At 41.7% G+C, this 19,907-nt stretch overlaps 1 protein-coding gene across 3 annotated transcripts in view; it reads right to left on the bottom strand.

Moving 5' to 3' along the window:
- itprid2 (ITPR interacting domain containing 2) overlaps positions 1-19,907 on the bottom strand; it is a 285,956-nt gene that overhangs the window by 159,050 nt on the left and 106,999 nt on the right. The window contains exons 1-3 of one of the 3 annotated variants that reach the window (XM_028806207.2): positions 3,437-3,680; positions 2,988-3,210; positions 2,657-2,702 (exon numbers count right to left, since the gene is read on the bottom strand). In XM_028806207.2, the coding sequence (XP_028662040.2) occupies positions 2,657-2,702; positions 2,988-3,183 (242 nt within the window). In that variant the 5' untranslated portion in view covers positions 3,184-3,210; positions 3,437-3,680. The other 2 variants (XM_028806206.2, XM_028806209.2) reach the window with 2 other exon arrangements.

Below are 19,907 nucleotides of genomic sequence, written 5' to 3'. Positions count from 1 at the left end.
AATACAAATTGTAAAAAAAAAAAAAAAAAAAAAAAAAAAAAAAAATAAAAAAGTGCGTTTTAATTTTCTTTTCTTTTTTCAGTGATTCTTCTCATAAAATGTGACGCACCGAGTTTTACAATTATGAGATAATTAAAGGGGATTATCATCTAGTACTTGTGTTTTTTATTCCAAGTACAATGTAGAGAGAAAAACACTTCTGTTAAAGACGCTGTATGGAGATTGAACTATTGAAGGGAGGTAATTGGGAAGGCTGTTCTTTAAAACGGTTTCTAAACATTTCACTGGACTAATTAAACAGTTGTGTTCAGCATATGACACTGCAATATAAGAACTTAAAATATTTGCTTACAACTGTTAAGTGGAATGTAAGAATCTGCCATAATACTTTTACAGAAAATACCTATGGTATGTGCAGCTAACTGTGTACTGCAAAACCTGTCAGCAAATTTCCTCCGAATCTGTAAGCTTCTAGCATTTTCCAACACTAATAACAGTGCAAAGTTTTATTCAGGTTAATCTTTGAGTTATGTACAGAAACGGACATCCTCATATGGACAGTAGCAAAATCCTGTTTAGGGAGCACTAGAAACCACAAGGTCAGATTTCTCACTGACAAAAATATATACTCCCATATTTTATTATACACACACAATACTTCTATACATAGACACGCTGAATATAATACAGTACATTCATACAAAACATCCCAATCAACCCCCCGCACATGTAGAGAAAATATTAAACTCTGAGCTCGTTTGTTATAAGGGTTTCTTTTTTTTTATTTATTTATTTTTATTTTTTTTAAATACCAAAAAAAAAAAACAGTAAATAGAAAGAAAATAAGAATTCTAAAAAACGGGGAGACAACAGACAGAAACAGAAAGCAAGAAACGAGTGCAGCCATGAGCCACAATTCAGAGCAGCTGTACAAGTACAACGGCAGCACACAGCGTTCATCCCACTAGTTACTTTTCACAAAACATTCCCCTTTATTTTTATTTTTTAAGAATATACATTTTCTACTACATTCACAACCCCATGCACCAGTTAGAAATGGCTAAGCCAGCAAGCTTCTGCAAAAGGAGAAAATAGCTAAAAGATATTTTGCCGGGCGGCACGGTGGCGCAGTGGTAGCGTTGCTGCCTCGCAGTTAGGAGACCCGGGTTCGCTCCCCAGGTCCTCCCTGTGTGGAGTTTGCATGTTCTCCCCGTGTCTGCGTGGGTTTCTTCCCACAATCCAAAGACATGCAGGTTAGGTGGATTGGCGATTCTAAATTGGCCCTAGTGTATGCTTGGTGTGTGGGTGTGGGTCCTGCAGTGGGTTGGCACCCTGCCCGGGATTGATTCCTGCCTCGCGCCCTGTGTTGGCTGGGACTGGCTCCAGCAGACGCCCCGTGATCCTGTGTTCGGATTCAGCAGGTTGGGCAATGGATGGATGGTAAAAATAAAATCAGAAAAAGATTTTTCAGAATTTGTTTGGTGTGGAAACCACCGTATATATTTATATATATCTGTGTGGTGGGGGGTATGTGTGGATATACTGTACATACACACACTCACAATATACAAGTGTATTATATAAACATCCCTATATACACCAAAACACACATCTCTAAATACACAAAGACATATGCATTTATTATATTACTGTACATACAAAACACTACTTAATATATGAACACTGAAAAGTTTATATACACACCCAAATATTACAATCAAATGTACTACACACAAAACAGCTACAGTATGTCTCTATACCAGTATGTCTCTATATATATATTATATTATATATATATATATTATATTAATATATATATATATATATATATATATATATATAAAATTAAAAAATATATATATATATATATATATATATATATATATATTATATATAAGATTATAATATAGAGAGATATATCTCTATAGAGAGAGAGATTATATATATCAATAGATATATCTATCTCTCCCTCTATCTCATTATTTACATATACATACATACATACACACACACACACACACACACACACACACACACACACACATATACATACACATACACATACATACACATATACACACACACACAAACACACACACACACAAACACACACACACACAAACACACACACACACAAACACACACACCCCCCCAAAATATTCTTAATAAAAGACAGGAAGGAAAAGCACTATATAATAAGCATACACCTACAAACACACTACATATACTGTATACAGACACACACCCCTATTTAAGCGAAGGCTCTTACAGACACAAATACACATACATACCCTTTGAACATTTTTGGATACCCAACTTCATCTCTTTGGAAAGTATCAACAAAGCTTATAAAAGGTACAAAGCACACCTCTGGTATAAGGCAATTTTTAAAGAAAACCAAAGCAGACAGAGCTGGCACCATTCAGAAGGCGGCTCAAAGAGAGCACACCACGATCGGAGGGTCAGACATGAAAGAAGCTTTTCTTGTTTTAAAGGGGGCGCAGGGGAGAACATAAAGACAGACAGACAGTCCGTATGTTTAAAGTTCTTATTGTAGGCAAAAAGAATAAAACGGCACCAGACAATCCAAAGTATGTACATTTTTTTTTTCTTAGAACTAATTTTTTTTATTCCTTCCCCAAATTATAAAACCTACCTGCAGTCTTTTAGCCATATTGCAATTTTCTCATTGGGCATTCCTCCTGCAGCATAAAACAAACAAAGGTAGAGAGTAGTCACCAAGGAAAAGAGAAAAAGTTTAAAAACAAGAAAAAAAAAGTTCTAATATCCATCATCTGCCATTGACAGAGCTGTTGGCGTCTGTTTGTGATAAGCGGGGGTCTCAAATCTTGTTAATGCTCAATTAAGAAAATGTAATATTACTACTGTAATGAATCAGTTTAAGCCATTAAGTAAAAAAAACCACCAACAGGTCAGGATGATGGATGGAGAGACAGACAGAGGCAGGCAGGCAGGCAAATTTGTACCTGGATCCTCGGCAAAAGGCAGCTTTTCCTCAGGAAGATTGCCGGGATTGTTCTCCATGTTCGCAGGCACATCTTCTGTCCCAGATGCCTGCCAGGAATCTCTGCTGCGAGCCCAGGCTTTCCTCTTCTCCACTGCAACGTTCCAGGGATGCATTTGATTCTTGGGGGCCGTGTTCTGCATGGACACTGCTGCCATCTCTCTTCACTCCACTCTCGCTTTCACCTACAAAAACAACACGCGTCAGAAGTGCACGCTGCCGGCAAGGGAAGTGCGAGAGGCAACAGGATTCAAGGAGACCACCAACAGAAAAGAGAAGCGCAGCCCCGCTTTCCCACACTCTCAAAGAGAGCGTCAGCCAGCGAGTTAAAGAGAGCGCGTTAGTAAGAGAGACAAAGAGACAGAGGACTACTGTTAATGAGTGAGCACCAAAAACGTTGAGACCTGGCACCTTCACAAGGCCCATCGCTCCCAGAGACTCTGACAAACGGCGCAGTATTTAGACATCACTCGCAAAGAAGGTTAGATAGCAGAAAACTAAGAATACAAGTAGAACAGGAAATGTCTGTTTAGTTAAAAGATTACAAGCTGGTGCCCAGTCATTTCCTGTTTTGGATCTACAATTTCAAAGGAATACCAAGATGCAAGCCGGCAGGCTTCACTGGAATCAGTTAAAGAGTTGAAATAACACTTAAAAATGCAAATCTGTGATAAAAACGCACAATGATCGCAGGTCCGGTTAACACAGAGCACAGGCCGACTCAGAGAACAAGAACAAAACAAACTATTAAGAACGTATTGTGTTACACCAGGAAGAAAAAGGGTGGAGATTTAAAGGAATTTAAGCAATCTAACGTTCAAAAGAAGTCCTGACAGAGAGACTTGACAAAAACAATTACCAGAACCTTCTCCCTCAGGCCTGTCCCAACATTCGACAGATCAGAAAACATTTATTTAAAGTGACATTTCTGAACCGGCGTCCCTTCATTCCATCCCCAAAACGCAAGATACGGCTATTATGCCACTTAAAAACAATAAACAAACACACACGCAGGGCTCGATATGCGTTTCACATTCTGAAAAATGTGCTGCCTCAGACAAACAAACTAAAACTCTCACCATAGTATGTGACACAAATAAGGACATAGCGGCTGTGAGATTGCACAGATTCTCACTGTACTAAAACAAAAAGCGATTTTTTTAATTCAGGGATGCCAGGAACACCACCAGGCTTGCCTCGGCGCACACCCACCACGACATCAGCAGTTCAGTAAAACAATGACTGAAGAATCATGAAAACCAAACAAACAAACACAAAGTAGGAAACCACCCAAATAACACCAACGGCGATAATGTCCTAACACAGGACACGCCGAGAAGCACAAAACACTAAACGCTCGCAAGACAGTCGAGTTTCGCAGATTTACATTTACAGTTTTGCGTAAGCGGATGTCACATTGGGCGGCATGTCAGATTTGTCGCGGATCTCGTTGTTGGCACCATGTCAAATTACACACCTTGAAGTCACAGCCCACGTCACGTTTTATGACTGAGTGCCAATCTTCTAGCACAACCGTGTTCATTCCTTTTTCTGACCACCAATAGCCTGGCTTCTCGATGATGTATAAAGCGTTAACAGCTGCAGCGGGTTCAGCAGCTACCTCGGCCTTGTAAAAATGTGAGACATCAGACAGACGAGCTTCTCTTCCAGTGGAGAAATCTGCAGCCGCTGTACTGTCAAAGAAAAGCTGGAGTGGTATGATAGCTATAGTGCGGTCAGCCTCTTCATCACTACATTGTACGCACTGCACTCATTGGTTCTCAACTTTTACACTTTAAAATGGCCCGCCATTGCAACTACAGAGAAAAATCAAACAAGTTTGATATTTTCCTTGCCAGTCACAAACAAGTTGGTATGTCACATTAGACAGTCGGCTTCACTGAAGCACATCACCAACTGAACAAAATGAAGTGTACGACTGAAAGAAAAAAAAAAAAATCACTGGAAAAAGTCATCTAATGTGACACAGGCTCTGGTAGACACTTTTATTGAAAGTGACTTATGAAAGAGGTCAACATGAATCGAACAACAACAGTTTGGGGACAAGTGTTAGGGCTCATTTATACTTCACGCTCAGAACGCGTATGCATTACGGCTGCCACACGTTCCCAGCGTTCATTTGACGTGTCCTCTGAGCAGGTCCTCAGAAATTAACGCAACGTGTGCGAGTTGCAGTACCAGCAAAAAGTCGGGGGCACAGTGTGCTAAAAGTCGGAACGTGACAGTCTGTGTGTACTAACTACATGTGACAGAAAGCCTCTTTGAGGATCCTACGGAATCGATGTGCGCGCTACGATGTTTGATGAATGGTTCGATGTAGTGAAGCAAAATGCCGACATACAGATGCATTCGTGGTGCTTTTATATTCCAGCATCACATATTCCTGATCACAATGACACGATACAGTTTGAAAATCTCACAGTCTTCTGTGCTGTCTTTTTTTTTTTTCTGGGGCTTCCTCCTGACCTGACAGCAGCGGCAAACAGCAATAGATCACCAGACAGAACACGTTACATTTATGATATTCCAACTCTCTGCACATTTAGAATCCTTAGATTTATACCCGATATCACTTTCATGATGAAATGCATTAAAGTATGTACGTTACATTTTACAGATAAATTGTTAATTTTGTTTAAATAATGAATACTGTTAATAATTACACACATGGGGGTGACACGGTAGTGCTGCGGTCTCGCAGCGAGTCATGTCCCTGGTATTCCCTGCCTGGAGTTTCCATGTTTTCCTGCTGGGTTTCCACCGTGTGCTCCAGTTTCCTTCAAAAGATATGCAGATATGGTGACACTAAAATGACGCCAGTGTATGTATGGGAGTGCTTGTATTTACCTTGAAATGAGCGGATGCCCTGACTAGGGGTTGTTTCTGCCTCGTGCCCAATGCTTGCTGGAATGGGCACATCCTTGGATTGATGGATTTAATCATTAAACATCCTTTTCAGAGATATTGCGGTAAGGTGTCATCAGAATTTAATGGCTGTTCCAAGCAATTCACAACACAGCGAAGCCGAACCGGTTCTCACTGTGATATCACACACTGCCACCTGCTGGATTCTTCCAGATTTACGTAAAGTACACACGTAAGTATAAACAGTAAAACGCTTGCGTAGCAGAAGCGTCTGCTGGAGCATGCTTCGCGTCACGTGAAGTATAAACTTGGACTAACAGAGCAAAGCACACAAAACTGACCACCACAAAAGAAAAGCTGAAATAACAAAATACAAGCAAGTTACAGGTCAGGTCACCTGCACTGGTACAGCGCATTGTCGTACCCACCACACGACACCACAGCTTGCCAGATTACAAAACATTACCCAACAAGAGTCTTCAAACGGTTCAACACCTTGAAGGAGTCAGTTTTGAAAGGAGGTGGGCTGCTTGTCCCACCAGCCAGGTGCTACACACGACGAGAGCCTGGACTGTGACTTGATCCCACACTGAGAAGTGGCAGACAATGGTGGTGGTGTAGTTATGAAACGAAATCTGCAGTGAACAGTCTCCTCAAAGTTAGGTAAAGTTTTGTCGAACCGTAATGCCAACCCAAGTGAAGATTTGTAGAAGTTGGGGGCTCTTCCTAGACTAAAGTGCTTTCCAACCCAGATAAACTCACACAAACAAGTGGGCACATGACAAGAGTACAAATCCAGAGAAAAAGGTAACCCGACAGGTGTAATTATAATCCAATTGCGGAGGGAAGCATTGAAACAAAAAGACAAAACTGATCGCGATCCTTATGGCTCCCTTTTAAAGGTAAAAAAGCCTTATCTTGTTTCACCCTGCTGCCCTTGTGGTAAACGCTAAGGCTGCCCAATGATGTAGTACTCCAGGGGGCTGCTGGAATCTGCAGTCCATTTAACACTAGAATTACCAGAGCCTACGAAAAAAACTCGTAGATCCGTCCCACCTTAAATCACTTCTTAAATCCACACCTCTCCACCAGCGTCTTGTGTCCTGTAAATGTGCCGATAAAGACAAGCTGCAATCAGCCGGCTATTCCACCCCCAAATTGCACGAACTTCTCCAAGCTCATGCCTTAATAGATTATCTGGGAGTGAAGTTTTAGAGTAGAAATAATTGATCGTTATTTGGAACACACGCATTTCATGTGTGTTCCGTTTCTACAGTAATCTGTGTAAACACCTCTTTACAACAAACTTTTTTCATATTCTAGTAGTAAATGACAAAAGGTAGGCATAAACTATAGAATGTATGAAGCCTGAAGTCCAAATATCAAACAAACACTTTCACAAAAGGTACAAACATAACGGAACAAGTGCCCTTTTATTCAAAGATATAACTGCCGTGGCTCAACGGTATCAGCTGCTGACTGGGAATCAAAAGATTAAGAGTTCGATCCCCCACGACTCCGTTTTGAGAAGTGCTCTTATTCTTACTATTTTAGAATAAATACATACATTTGATTTCAGTCTAACAGCCGGTGTAATTTATGATACTTGTAAAGGTTAGCTTTGTTTTGTTTTTATTTATTCAGTTTCATGCTCTTCATTCTACCCTAATCATCTGACACTGCTGTTTTCACATAAAGACATGCTATAGCTCAAATGTTATTTATTTGGATCACATAAAGACGCGCTATAGCTCGCATGTTATTTATTTTGCCAACGCTACACCTTCCAGATGTAAACACTAGCGTGGTGTATGTGCCCAAAAAAGTCTAACTGCATTCTCGTACCATTGCTCACATACTAAAGTGTCAGCAGGTATGTTTTGTGACATTACACATGTAATTTGTGCACATGCCCTTGACGATCAAACAGAGGAAGCTATGCAGCTCACTTGTCACTTTATGCTGTAGATTTGGCTCTTACATACAAAGGACGGTGCATGTGCCCAAAACATTTATATGTTACTTACATAAAAGCCAGATCTAATGTTATTTACCTATTTACTTACATGACGAGGGTTCTAAATCGGATCAAGAATGTACTTTTGCCATCACTGTACTTTGTATATGTACATGGGAAGCTCTGCACTCGTGACTTTACACTGTAGGAAGCAAGTAAATAAATAAAGGTAAATCGAATGTTATTTACTTTGAGTTATTTACTTACATGATGACGGTTCTACATCGGATCTGGCTTCCATGTAAGTAACATATAAATGTTAATGTTTTGGGCACATGCACCATCCTTTGTATGTAACAGCCAGATCTACAGCGTAAATTCACTAGTGCAGAGCTTCCCATGTACATATACAAAGTACAGCGATGGCAAAAGTGCATTCTTGATTCCATGTAGAATCATTGGCATGAGTTGAATGTACCTCTGTTATAGCGCATCTATGTGAAAACAGCAGTGTCAAATGCGCGGGGCGCGGGTGAGGGTTGGGAATGTGAACGTGGCCGAGAGAATAACAGAAGAGAAAAAAACAAAGCTAACCTTTACAAGTATCATACATTTACACCGGCTGTTACAGACTGAAATCAAATGTATGTTTTTATTCTAAAATAGTAAGAATACGAGCAGCTCAGTTCTCAAAACGGACACGGCTGGGATTGAACCTGTGAAGCTTTGATTACAAGTCAGCAGCTGATACCGTTGCATCACCGAAGCTGTCGTAGCGATTGCATGTCAATGTCGCAGGTAAACGCGGGTTGTTTTTCTGCAACTATATATTTTTGAATAAAAGCATTTGTTCGGTTATATTTGTACCTTTTATGAAAGGGTTTCTTTGATATTTGGAATTCAGGCTTCACACATTATATACTTCATGCCTACATTTTGTCAGTTATTACCAAAACATGAAAAACGTTTGTTTTAACGATGTGTTTACATAGATCGTTGTAGACACGGAACACACATGAAATGCATGTGTTCCAAATAACGATAAAGTATTTATAAAAGGTGTCATTTTGCTTGACTTCTCACTCTATACAACTACAAGTAACTGACACGCATGTAAACAGACTTGAGCTGAGAAAACTGTGTAGGGTGGGGGATGTGATAGTAGGCTGCTTGCTGCTTATTAACACATTTACAGGACAAAAGACGCTAATTGGAGAAGTGTGAATCGATTTAAGATGGGACGGATCTACAAGTTTTTTCATAGGCTCTGGTAATTCTAGTGTTAAAATCACATTGCTATAAAGAACATATCTCTATAAATGCTTTAATCACAAATTAACACCAACACAACCTGCAGAACCCTGTGACCCTGCGTTAGGATATAGCGGGTTGGATAATGGATGGACGGACAACCGGCTTCTTAATCCAGAATCAGACGCCTTACTTACACCAGCTACTTGTAAGGCTTTTTACTAGAAACATGCATTATACAAACCCTCAAGGCTTTTGATATTAAATTTAAGGTGACAGCGGACCTCGAGTTTATCCCTACAGCACTGGGTGTAAAGTGAAAAACAACCGTCAACTTCATATCAGTTCATTACAAGACCTACAAGATTTAAAAAAAGGAGCAACAAAATCAACTTTCCATGCACGGCCATCAAAACTTGTCGCTTCATTCTAAAACCTGCGGCATGGCATTAGAAGAGTAAAGTTAAAGAAGAAGAAAAAAAAAAAAAAAAAAAATTGGAATGGTCTCCCCTCGACTTTCTCGTATACTCGGATATGGGGATAGATATTGAGGAGTAAACCGCAAGACAATGATTTTTATATATTACGTACATTAAAGAACCATCAAATCAAATTAATATATTGAACAATTATTATAAAAGTAAACTTGAATAAATCTGACTCTCTAGCTGCATGAATAAAAGGTAAAGTACCACCTCCGGTTAGCAGAAATAGCCCAAAAGTTGATAGAAATCTACATTTTGTACCTAATACTTGTATGCAAAATTTGGTTGACGCAAGTGAAAGTGATAACTTGAGTATGTACTGTATTTACATACATACATACACACACACAATTCCAAAAATGGTATTTTCGGACTCGGGGAAGTCTAAACACGTTGAGATTCATTGGAATCTCGACATCAAATTTGTAGACTATTACGGTACTTTCCTTATACTTCGCATATTAGAAAGTCAGGGAGGTCTAAAACATCAAGATTCAACATCGAATTTTTGGACGATTCCAATACTTTCCCTATATTTTTTATACAAGTAAAAAAAAAAAAAAAAATACCCAAGTGATATTCCAAACGGGCATCCCCACTGCACTTAACGCTGTATAGTCAGCAACACAATGGCCTCTTAAAACATCTTAAGCACCTTTAAGAGGCGAAAAAACTAAATATTACAGTGATGGAACCAATTAAGTGCATGCATGCTGCTGCCAGCACTCCAGCAAACCCAAAATGCTACTCCAATGGCAGTGCAGTTGTTCAGGAATTTGACGGCTTTTACGTTTATGCAACAACAAATGGGGCAACTATCTGTGCAGCTAGCGTTTGCTCTTACTGTGGACATTACCATAATGTAACACCCTAACTTTGAATATTCACTAATTTTTAAAATATTCAAACTTTATATTTGGATAGTCTGACAGCCCTAATAGAAACACACACAGAGTGGTCTGAACACACACCAGAATATCTAAACAGAAAGAAAAGCTCTGACTTGGCAGTTGGAGTAGGGCGCTATACAGGCATAATTGCTGTTGGCATAAAGGAGGCCCCAGTCGTATTTCTTGATTCGCTTTCTGCTGAAAAAAAATTCTGTGGTTGAAGTCCTCAACGTTAAATGTAACAAAGGAAAACTCCAGCACTGTTCATGATGAATAAAAATACGGGTTTATGAGATTTGCAAATCATTGCATTCGGTTTTAATTTACATTTTACACAGCATCCCAGCTTTCATGGAATTGGGGTTATAATTCAACGGACTCCAGAGTGCATTCCCTAACTGAGCCTGCCCTATTAAATCAGCTTGTTGATTTGGTGGGCCTCTCTTGAAAGTGATGTCACCAGCCCAGCATATCACACCGGCCATCACAGAGCTGTAGAAGATGGGAAGGACGTCACTACCCACATTAAAGGGCCACAGTCTCCTAAAGAAGAAGATTCTGCTCTGCACTCTTTAATAGTTCCCTCTGTGCTACAAGATCAGTCCAGCCTGTCACTGATGTGAACCTCGAAAGGACTTGTAGTAGTCCATCACTTCTTCACCCCCTCCCTGAATACTGACCGGACGTGGAGGCCCTTTGGTGAAGCTAAAGTCAATAAGCAGTTCCTTGGTTTTGCTGATGTTAAGATGCAGATGATTCTTTCTGCCCCAAGAAACAAAAGGTCTCCCCCATCAATACACCCGATAACCACAGAATCAGAAATTACAGCTACTGATGTGACCTGCTGTTCTATTTATAGGTGGCCCTGATTTTAGAAAGCTGGGTTACAGTCTGACCTATTATGGCATTTCAAGACTTCCAAAAAGCCTAATTCTCTCATTTCTCAGTCTCTCTTCTTCTTTCTGCTGATCTTCAAGTTGAAATTTAATCTTTGTACTCGCGTATCTGGGACAGGTTGCTATTTGTACCATCTTTAATTACAACACGCACATTTGAGAAAACAAAGAAAAGGCGCATCCATCACAAGCCAGGCAGCCAAAACTGCCGCTGGCATACAGAGATTTTCTTCCTCTAAGTGGCACAACTGGTGATTCTGATTGCAGTGTCCTGCGATTGCATCTGATCTCTTTCATCTGCATCCAAAAAACCCGCTTTACATCCAATGAAAAGAAATGGCACCATTTACAAGTATGGCTACTTTTCCGAGCTCCACTATAGAAGGTCCTTGCATAGGCACTAACTGCCTGGGCACAACTTTAGAACCGAGTCCACCTAACAATACATCTATCCATCCATCCATTATCCAACCTGCTGAATCCGAACACAGGGTCACGGGGGTCTGCTGGAGCCAATCCCAGCCAACACAGGGCACAAGGCAGGAACCAATCCCGGGTAGGGTGCCAACCCACCGCAGACAATACATCTATAGATTGCAAATGGCTATCCAGCAAGATTCTAGCCAAGGCTTTGTTTGTGTTACATAGCAGTTAGTGACTAATAGATGCAGGACAGCAAGCCCCCACTTCTAAACGTTTACCACTCCCTGCATGTCTCCTGGCACAAGACCCATCAAGAAAGGATTCCAATTCCATTTTAGTCCTTGTACTGCACTTCACTTATAATAAAACAGACACACAGGACCCTGCAGACATTCCCGGCTTTAAAAGGATGCAATACCGAATCACAGTGGCTCTGGCATCTTTTTTGAAGAAGAGATGAGAGATTAGTTTCAGAAGGACAAAGAGGAATATTTTTTCCCCTTTAAATAGTTTAAAAGAAAAGTAACTTGGCAGACAGCACTGGGAATCCGTCAGAAGATCCACAGTGGCCTTGTGAGTGGGCACACGTGTGCCCAGCCATTGCTGGCTGTTGACTAGATATGCGGCCGCTCACAGACTTTTACTAGAATAATAAAAGTTCAGGGATGGACACCCTACATTAGAAGTCCAGACACCCGGGAATACTTTCCCCTCACCTGGGTGTCGCGTGGTGTCCATTACTTTTTTTCTACTTCATATCCTTCCATTTTGTCAGATTATTCGCAGACATGGCCCCAAGTTCCACTGCTAAGCAGATGATATACAGTTACAGTATATCTTAGGACAGACTCGCCTCCCAGCACACTCACTGATCTTAAGCTGTGGATGGAAAGAACTTTCTCAAACTTAATGCCAATAAAACTGAAGTGTTACTGGTAGGCCCAAACTCCCAACTTTCTAAGGCATCCAACTTCTGTTTCTATTCATGGTACACTTGTCAAACCTGCTCCTGTTGTCAGCCATCTTGGGGTTTCGTTTGATTCATCACTTAGCTCTGAGCTACACATCAGGTCTCTGTCCAAAATTTCATTCTTTCATATCCGTCACATTGCCCATCTCCGTCCATTTCTGTCCTTTAATGATGCCCAGACTCTGGTTCATTGTTTTATGAAGTCTCGTGTGGATTACTGTAATTCCCTCTTCATCAAACTCCCTGCAAAATCTACACAGAGGATACAGCACATTCAGAACTCCCCAGCCACACAAAGCGTTCTGCTCACGTCTCCCCTGCTCTCTCCCAGCTTCACTGGTTACCGGTTCCTCCTCCTTTCAGCTACTTCCGTGAGGGGTCGCCACAGCAGATCATCTTCTTCCATCTCTTCCTGTCCTCGTCATCTTGTTCTGTTACACCCATCACCTGCATGTCCTCTCTCTCCACATCCATAAACCTCCTCTTAGGCCTTCCTCTTCTCCTCTTACCTGGCAGCTCTATCCTTCGCATCCTTCACCCAGTAAACTCAGCATCCCTCCTCTGCACATGTCCAAACCAACGCAATCTCGCCTCTCTGACTTGGTCTCCCAACCATCCAACTTGAGCTGACCCTCTAATGTCCTCATTTCTAATCCTGACCATCCTCGTCACACCCAGTGCAAATCTTCGCATCTTTAACTCTGCCACCTCCAGCTCTGTCTCCTGCTTTCTGGTCAGTGCCACGGTCTCCAGCCCATATAACATAGCTGGTCTCACTACGGTCCTGTAGATCTTCCCTTTCACTCTTTTAAATAACCATCTGTCACAAATCACTCCTGACTCTCTTCTTCACTTCTCTTCCACACTCCCCATTACTCTGTACTGTTGATCCCAAGTATTTAAACTCCTCCACCTTTGCCAACTCTACTCCTTGCATCCTCACCATTCCACTGACCTCCCTCTCATTCATACACATGTACTCTGTCTTGGTGGTCCTACTGACCTTCACTCCTCTCCTCTCTAGAGCAGATCTCCACCTCTCCAGGGTCTCCTCAACCTGCTCCCTGGAGTACCTAGTTCCATCAAGGATTGCATTCAAGATTCTTCTTCTCCCCATTCAAAGCCCTACATAATCTTTGCCCCCCACGACCTCAGTCAGCTCCGAGTTCCTTACACTCCTTGTCGCTATCTCAGGTCCTCGCTCAGTCATCTCCTTATTGTCCCATCCTGGCAGGCAGGTCCTTCAGTGTTATGGCCCCTCTTCCTCAGCATCTCCGAGTTTGCTACTCTATCTTTAAATCTCAACTCAAAACATTCCTCTTCTACGAACTTTTGTGTTCAGTTTATTTTTACTCAGTATGTAAAGCGACTTTGTGTTTGTGAAAGGCGCTCTATAAATGAGACATTATTACTACTACTACCAGTTTTTGACTATGAACAGCAAACTACAGACTCACAGAGATCAGTGGACTACCAGACTTTTTTGGTGTATTGACCCCCATTAACACACTAAACCTACATAGAAGAGGGCCTCCACCAAGATTTCTTCCATCCCCAATAAAATGGAGTTTCCTTTCAGTGTTTTTCCTCTTCTATTTTTTTTTTATAGAGTCAAGGCTAGGGGGCTGTGAAAGCCCATTGTGGCATTCCTTGTGTGATGCTGCGCTACACAAGAAAGAAATTGTTTTTGATTAGGCTCAAATACCTAATTCATTATGTGAAACCTTAACTGACTGTCGATCTTAAAGCCGTCCGTCGGACTTTGTCGCAGTCGTCCTAACTGGCCCTTGTTCCTCATGGTTCTTGTCAGGAAAAATCGAGCTACGAGGAAACGTTCAAAAAGTTTCCACACTCTTATATTTTCGTTGGAAATGGTGAAGGCGGTAGGAGTAGTGATTGGTCAAGTCCAAGAGTGGAATGTGACTGGGAAGGCAACTGTGTAGAAAAGTGATGGCATTTGTTTTTGAAATTCTCGTAAATAAAAGTTAAAATAAAAAAATTTTTTGAACGTCCCTCGTATAAAAGCCAACACAAAACCTTTACAAGCCTTACATGCTGGCATTGGGCGCCGCTACATTAATTATCCAATGAAGTCAATAGACAGATTAGGAGAGCATGGGTCATGAGGTCGCTGGAAAGGGGTGTGTGGCGCTCCAGATATCTCTGCAAAAGGACGAACGTCCAAGTCTTTAGAGTCCTGGTGCTCCCTGTTTGTGAGACACGGATGCTATCCAGTGACCCGAGATGAAGACTGGACTCCTTCATGTGGGTCTCTCCGGAAAATCCTTGGGTACTGTTGGTTTGACTTTGTGTTGCTCATGGAGTCCCGAAGGAGGCACATGACCTGCATTGTGAGGAAGCGTCAGTTACGGCACTAGGGCCATGTGGTGTTTCTCCAACAGAGGGCTGCAGCAGATACAGGGTCATTTCCGGAGGGTGGGAGTGGACTGCGTGTCTGCCTGGGGAGTTACAAACCGGGATCCCGAGTTGTTACGTCATGTAGTGGGTGTGGTAACGTGCTGTACCAGTGCATGCTCCCCAACACCTCCGCAAATCGGGAAGTGTTTATGACATTGTCATGTGGGTCTCATGGTACTCAGCAGGTCCCCAAGCGACAAACGATAATATTGTGACGTGTATTTAAATAGCAGTTGTCGGAGTGTCACACGTGCATACAGAAGTAAATGTACAATGCCCAAAATTATCCTAGGATAAAAAAATATTCCAATATTTACTTTTTGAAAAATTAGGCAGTCCTAATCGTCATTTCAAAACACTGCCAATCTCCAGCACCATCGCTTATGCACTGATTGGGTGACTGATGCAGAGATGCTTATGGAAGGTGAATAACTCTTTTAGGGCTAATTTTTTTTTTTGTTTCTTTTCTCCCAGGGCTGAATATTTTTCCAAAAACTAACATTTTTTAAAAAAGAACACAAAGCAATTGTTTAACCTATCAAATCAACAAAAAATATTTCCTTTTGACAAATGTTACTGTCTTGCATGTTGTATGAGCCTGCATACGCTATGATTTCACACACATATCACATACATTTTACACAGCAAAGTCTGATCTCGCTCAAAGCAGCCAATTTCAGTCATTGCCACATTGCACTCCTTACAATACGTGTTGCTTTGGTGCCTAATTTTCAATTGTCTGTTGCTGCACTTACTCACATATATTGTTAGTGTGTACTGTAGAGAGACAAGTCACCTATTTGCCATCGTGCCACTGCCACCAAGTTTTCTGCCTGCATGAAAACCGCATTGTCACCTCTTTTCATCTTCTGAAACTTTATGAACTTTATGTATGGCATTATAGACTGGCTCACCCCATGGGATTTGCTTCTGTTTATTACAGAAGTGAATAAAACTTTGCAGCAGCACGTACCTAAGCCACCAGAAGACAAAACACGTTTGGACCAATGCTCCCTGAAGTTATATCACCAGTTCTGTCCCATCTCTATTTGTAATGCCACAGCGCGCTTCATCTCGTCTTTCGTTGTGGGTTTCCACTTTGAAAAACGAGAATGCGATGCAAACGCAGCCCGCGATTCAAAAAAAATCTCTGCCTACCTGTTTGTCTCGTCTGACAGTAGCTGAAAAGCAGCATCAGGAGAGAGCAGCCTGAAGTACAGCAGCTGGTGATCTGTCGTGTCCAACAGCAAGCCATGCCGTCTTGTAAACTCCGGTAGCCAGATTGGCTCTCAACGGATCAATGTCTGTGTATTTATCCCATACGAACCTTGCCGTAGATAACTTCACTGTAATTTAATCCTGACACTCTGTATATCCAATTCATTATAATAACTATTCATTCAAAATTTGTACTAACCCCTACTCTCTCTTCTGTTTTCTTTTCCGGTGTCCTATTGGTGGTGGCTTGTGCCACCACCATCTACCCAAAGCACCATGATGTTCCAACAATGATGGATGGATTAAAAGCCAGAAGTCTGTATAACCATCAGCATCAAGTGACTCCGTGAGAACCCTAACTACAAAGAGGACTATTTCATTTATGTTAGGTAGAATGCCCAAAGGGGACTGGGCGGTCTCGTGGCCTGGAACCCCTACAGATTTTATTTTTTTCTCCAGCCTTCTGGAGTTTTTTTTTGTTTTTTCTGTCCACCCTGGCCATCGGACCTTACTCCTTTTCTATGTTAACTAATGTTGTCTTATTTTAATTTCTTATTTTGTCTTTTATTTTTCTTTTCTTCATTATGTAAAGCACTTTGAGCTACTTTTTGTATGAAAATGTGCTATAGAAATAAATGTTGTTGTTGTTGTTGTTGTAGATGCATCGGCTGCGTGAAGGCACTCAACTGGCAGCATATCCGCTGGCGCGGCATCGGCTGGTGTCTGATCAGCTGATGCCTGCTTCTCACTCTCTTGCTCGATCTCCTGATCACCGCCAATAAAATCCGATTCTGAAAAATCAAGAGTCCGACTCCGCAATAATGCGCAAAACATCGTCTGCCGAGTGTTTTCTTTTCTGCACTTCCTTCGTTCCCTTTTCACATGTCGATGCCATCTTGCCTTTGTTTACATTTCGCAACTCACGCACACGCAAGGTTTAGTTGCCGAGTCAACGAGTCTAGCATTCCTCCAAGCACAGAGGGCATGCCTGTGACGTGACAGTGAGATTTGTCGCTATTAACAGCAGATTGTCGCCCCCTATCCCTGGATGTCGACTTTTGTCGACATTAGCCTTCAACCCCTCCTGTCGACAAAAGTCGACATCTGCCCTAAAAGAGATAATCTACTCATATATTGCAGAAAGCCATCTACACTAGGAGGGGACAGGTTAGAGAAAAAGAAAAATGCACTTTGTTTCTTCAAATGAGTGTGTGCTTAGAATTCCAAGAGCTAAAAACTTAAAAAGTGGTGAGGCGGGCGGCCTTCTGCTGTTATGCACCTCAAATCTGGAATAGCGGACCGATAGAAATTCGCCAGACTAATACGGTGGAGCACTTTAAAACTGCTTATTGTGACATGGCTTTCTCAGAGCTTCATCTTAGTTAAATCCTGATGCTCTGTATATTCAATTAATCATCATTATTACTCATGGTGGCTCCAAAATCCACACTAACTCCTACTTTCTCTTTCGTTCTTTTTCCGGTTTTCTGTGGTGCTGATCTGCGCCACCACCATCTGATCAAAGCACCGTGATGTCCCTCCTTTGATGGATTAAAGGCCAGAAGTCCGCATGACCGTCATCATCAAATTCTTCCATGTGAACCCAGAATACAATGAGGACTGATTGAGGTCACCGATGTTAGGCAGAATGTCTAGAGGAGGCTGGCCAGGCGGTCTTCAGATTTTTTTTTTTTTTCCCAGCTGTCTGGAGTCTGTTTTTTCTGTCCTCTCTGGCCATCGGACCTTACTTTTATTCTATGTTAGTGTTCCCTAATATTATCTTTTTTTCTCGTTCTTCGTTATGTAAAGCAGGGATGTTGAACTCCAGAGGCCTGGAGGGCCGTGGTGGCAGCAGGTTTTCATTCGGACCCTTTTCCTAATCATTGACCAGTTTTCACTGCTAATTAACTCCTTTTCCCTTCATTTTAATAGCCCTGTTTTTTAAGGATTCAGTCTTCTGAATTGATTTGTTTCTTCATTAAAATGGCAGCCAAACAGAAGTGAAATGTGAAAAGAGCCAACAGATGACCACCTAAACTAGGATTTTAAACTCCAACCAGTTTCTTAATGAGAAGCCACTTCTTGCTTTTAATTAAACTTGTTATTTAATTCCATGGCTCACTGCTGCTTTCATTCTGCCACGGCAGACATTTCCAAAACTGTGGATTTTTCTGTGGTTTCTAAGACCACCGTTAAAATGTTTTGGTGACCTGAGAGATCAATCTTACGAGACTTTCACATTTCTTTATTTTCAGATATTGTGCGATGAGCACAGGTGAGCAGGTCATGTGGCAGCTTGTTTTATATCTCATTGTTTGGCTGGTAATTAAGGAAAAACAGACAAGTTAATTAAAACTGAGGCAAAAGAAGTTAATTAGCAGCAAAAACTGGTCACTAATGAAGAAGATGGTTAGAATGAAAACCTGCAGCCAATGCGGCCCTCCAGGACCAGAGTTCGACACCCGTAATGTAAAGCACTTTGAGCTACCATTGTTTGTACGAAAATGTGCTATAGAAATAAATGTTCTGACCACACGTGCAAATGACAAAACTGCAATAAGAACGTAACAATGCGGACAAGCTGCATTAGCCTGGGGACCACTCGCCCACAGTAAGAGCTGGCATCTCATAACACAAGTGGCCAAATCCAAACCCGGCAGAAGGGCACCCCCTTTAAAAAAGGGGCAAACCTGCCAAAGTCGTGAAGGAATTCCAACTTGTGTGGCAGCAAGCGGGAAATCAGTTTTGAAGTACAGTGTTCGAACGTCTCGGTACACATACAACTCTGTTTATGACCAAAAAGTTTGCCAAACTTTTGCCTTGGTTCACGACCACACACTCGGTATACGAACAAGCCAGTTTTCCCTTTCGGTTTGTGCGTGCTGATGATTTCCGCACGTGTTGCATTGTTCTCAGTCAGACGTGCGTGCTTTGTGCTCTATTTCATTTCCCTTCCGGTTCGTACGCGCCGATTACTGTATTTAAGCACGTGTTCAGCCTCTCCCTGTTCATTGTTCTCAGTCAGACGTGCGCGCTTTACCTGTGAACTCTTTGTGCTCTACAGTATTTCGTGTGCTTTTGTAGTTAACCATGGCTTCTAAGCAACTGAAGAGTGGTGAGAAGAAAGTGTTGCAATGTTACTTTTCTCTTTTATCAAATGTTCATTTTTTTTTCCCTGTGCTTAAAACTCATCCATATTACTAGCCGAAGGTTGTAAACCGGATATGGACGCAGGGCGCATCGAGGCGCACGCGCACTGCAACGACCAGCCACAGACAACACAGAAACGAGAAGGTTGTAAACCGGATGTCACGCGCACTGCAACGAGCCCGCCACCTGTAATCAAACGCAGCGGCTTCCCAGAGTCAGTACGTGGCGCCCAAACAATACAACCTGTGAGCTACACTTGCTCTAATCCACTGTGCCAGTAATATAGAACACATAACGGTCACAGACTCTAACCCAGCGGCTTCCCAGACTCAGTGGCT

The sequence above is a fragment of the Erpetoichthys calabaricus genome, chromosome 8 (genome assembly GCF_900747795.2).
Source record: "Erpetoichthys calabaricus chromosome 8, fErpCal1.3, whole genome shotgun sequence".
NCBI lineage: Eukaryota > Metazoa > Chordata > Cladistia > Polypteriformes > Polypteridae > Erpetoichthys > Erpetoichthys calabaricus.
Note: the sequence above shows the minus strand (reverse complement) of the source record. Positions and strands in the feature narration are given on the sequence as shown.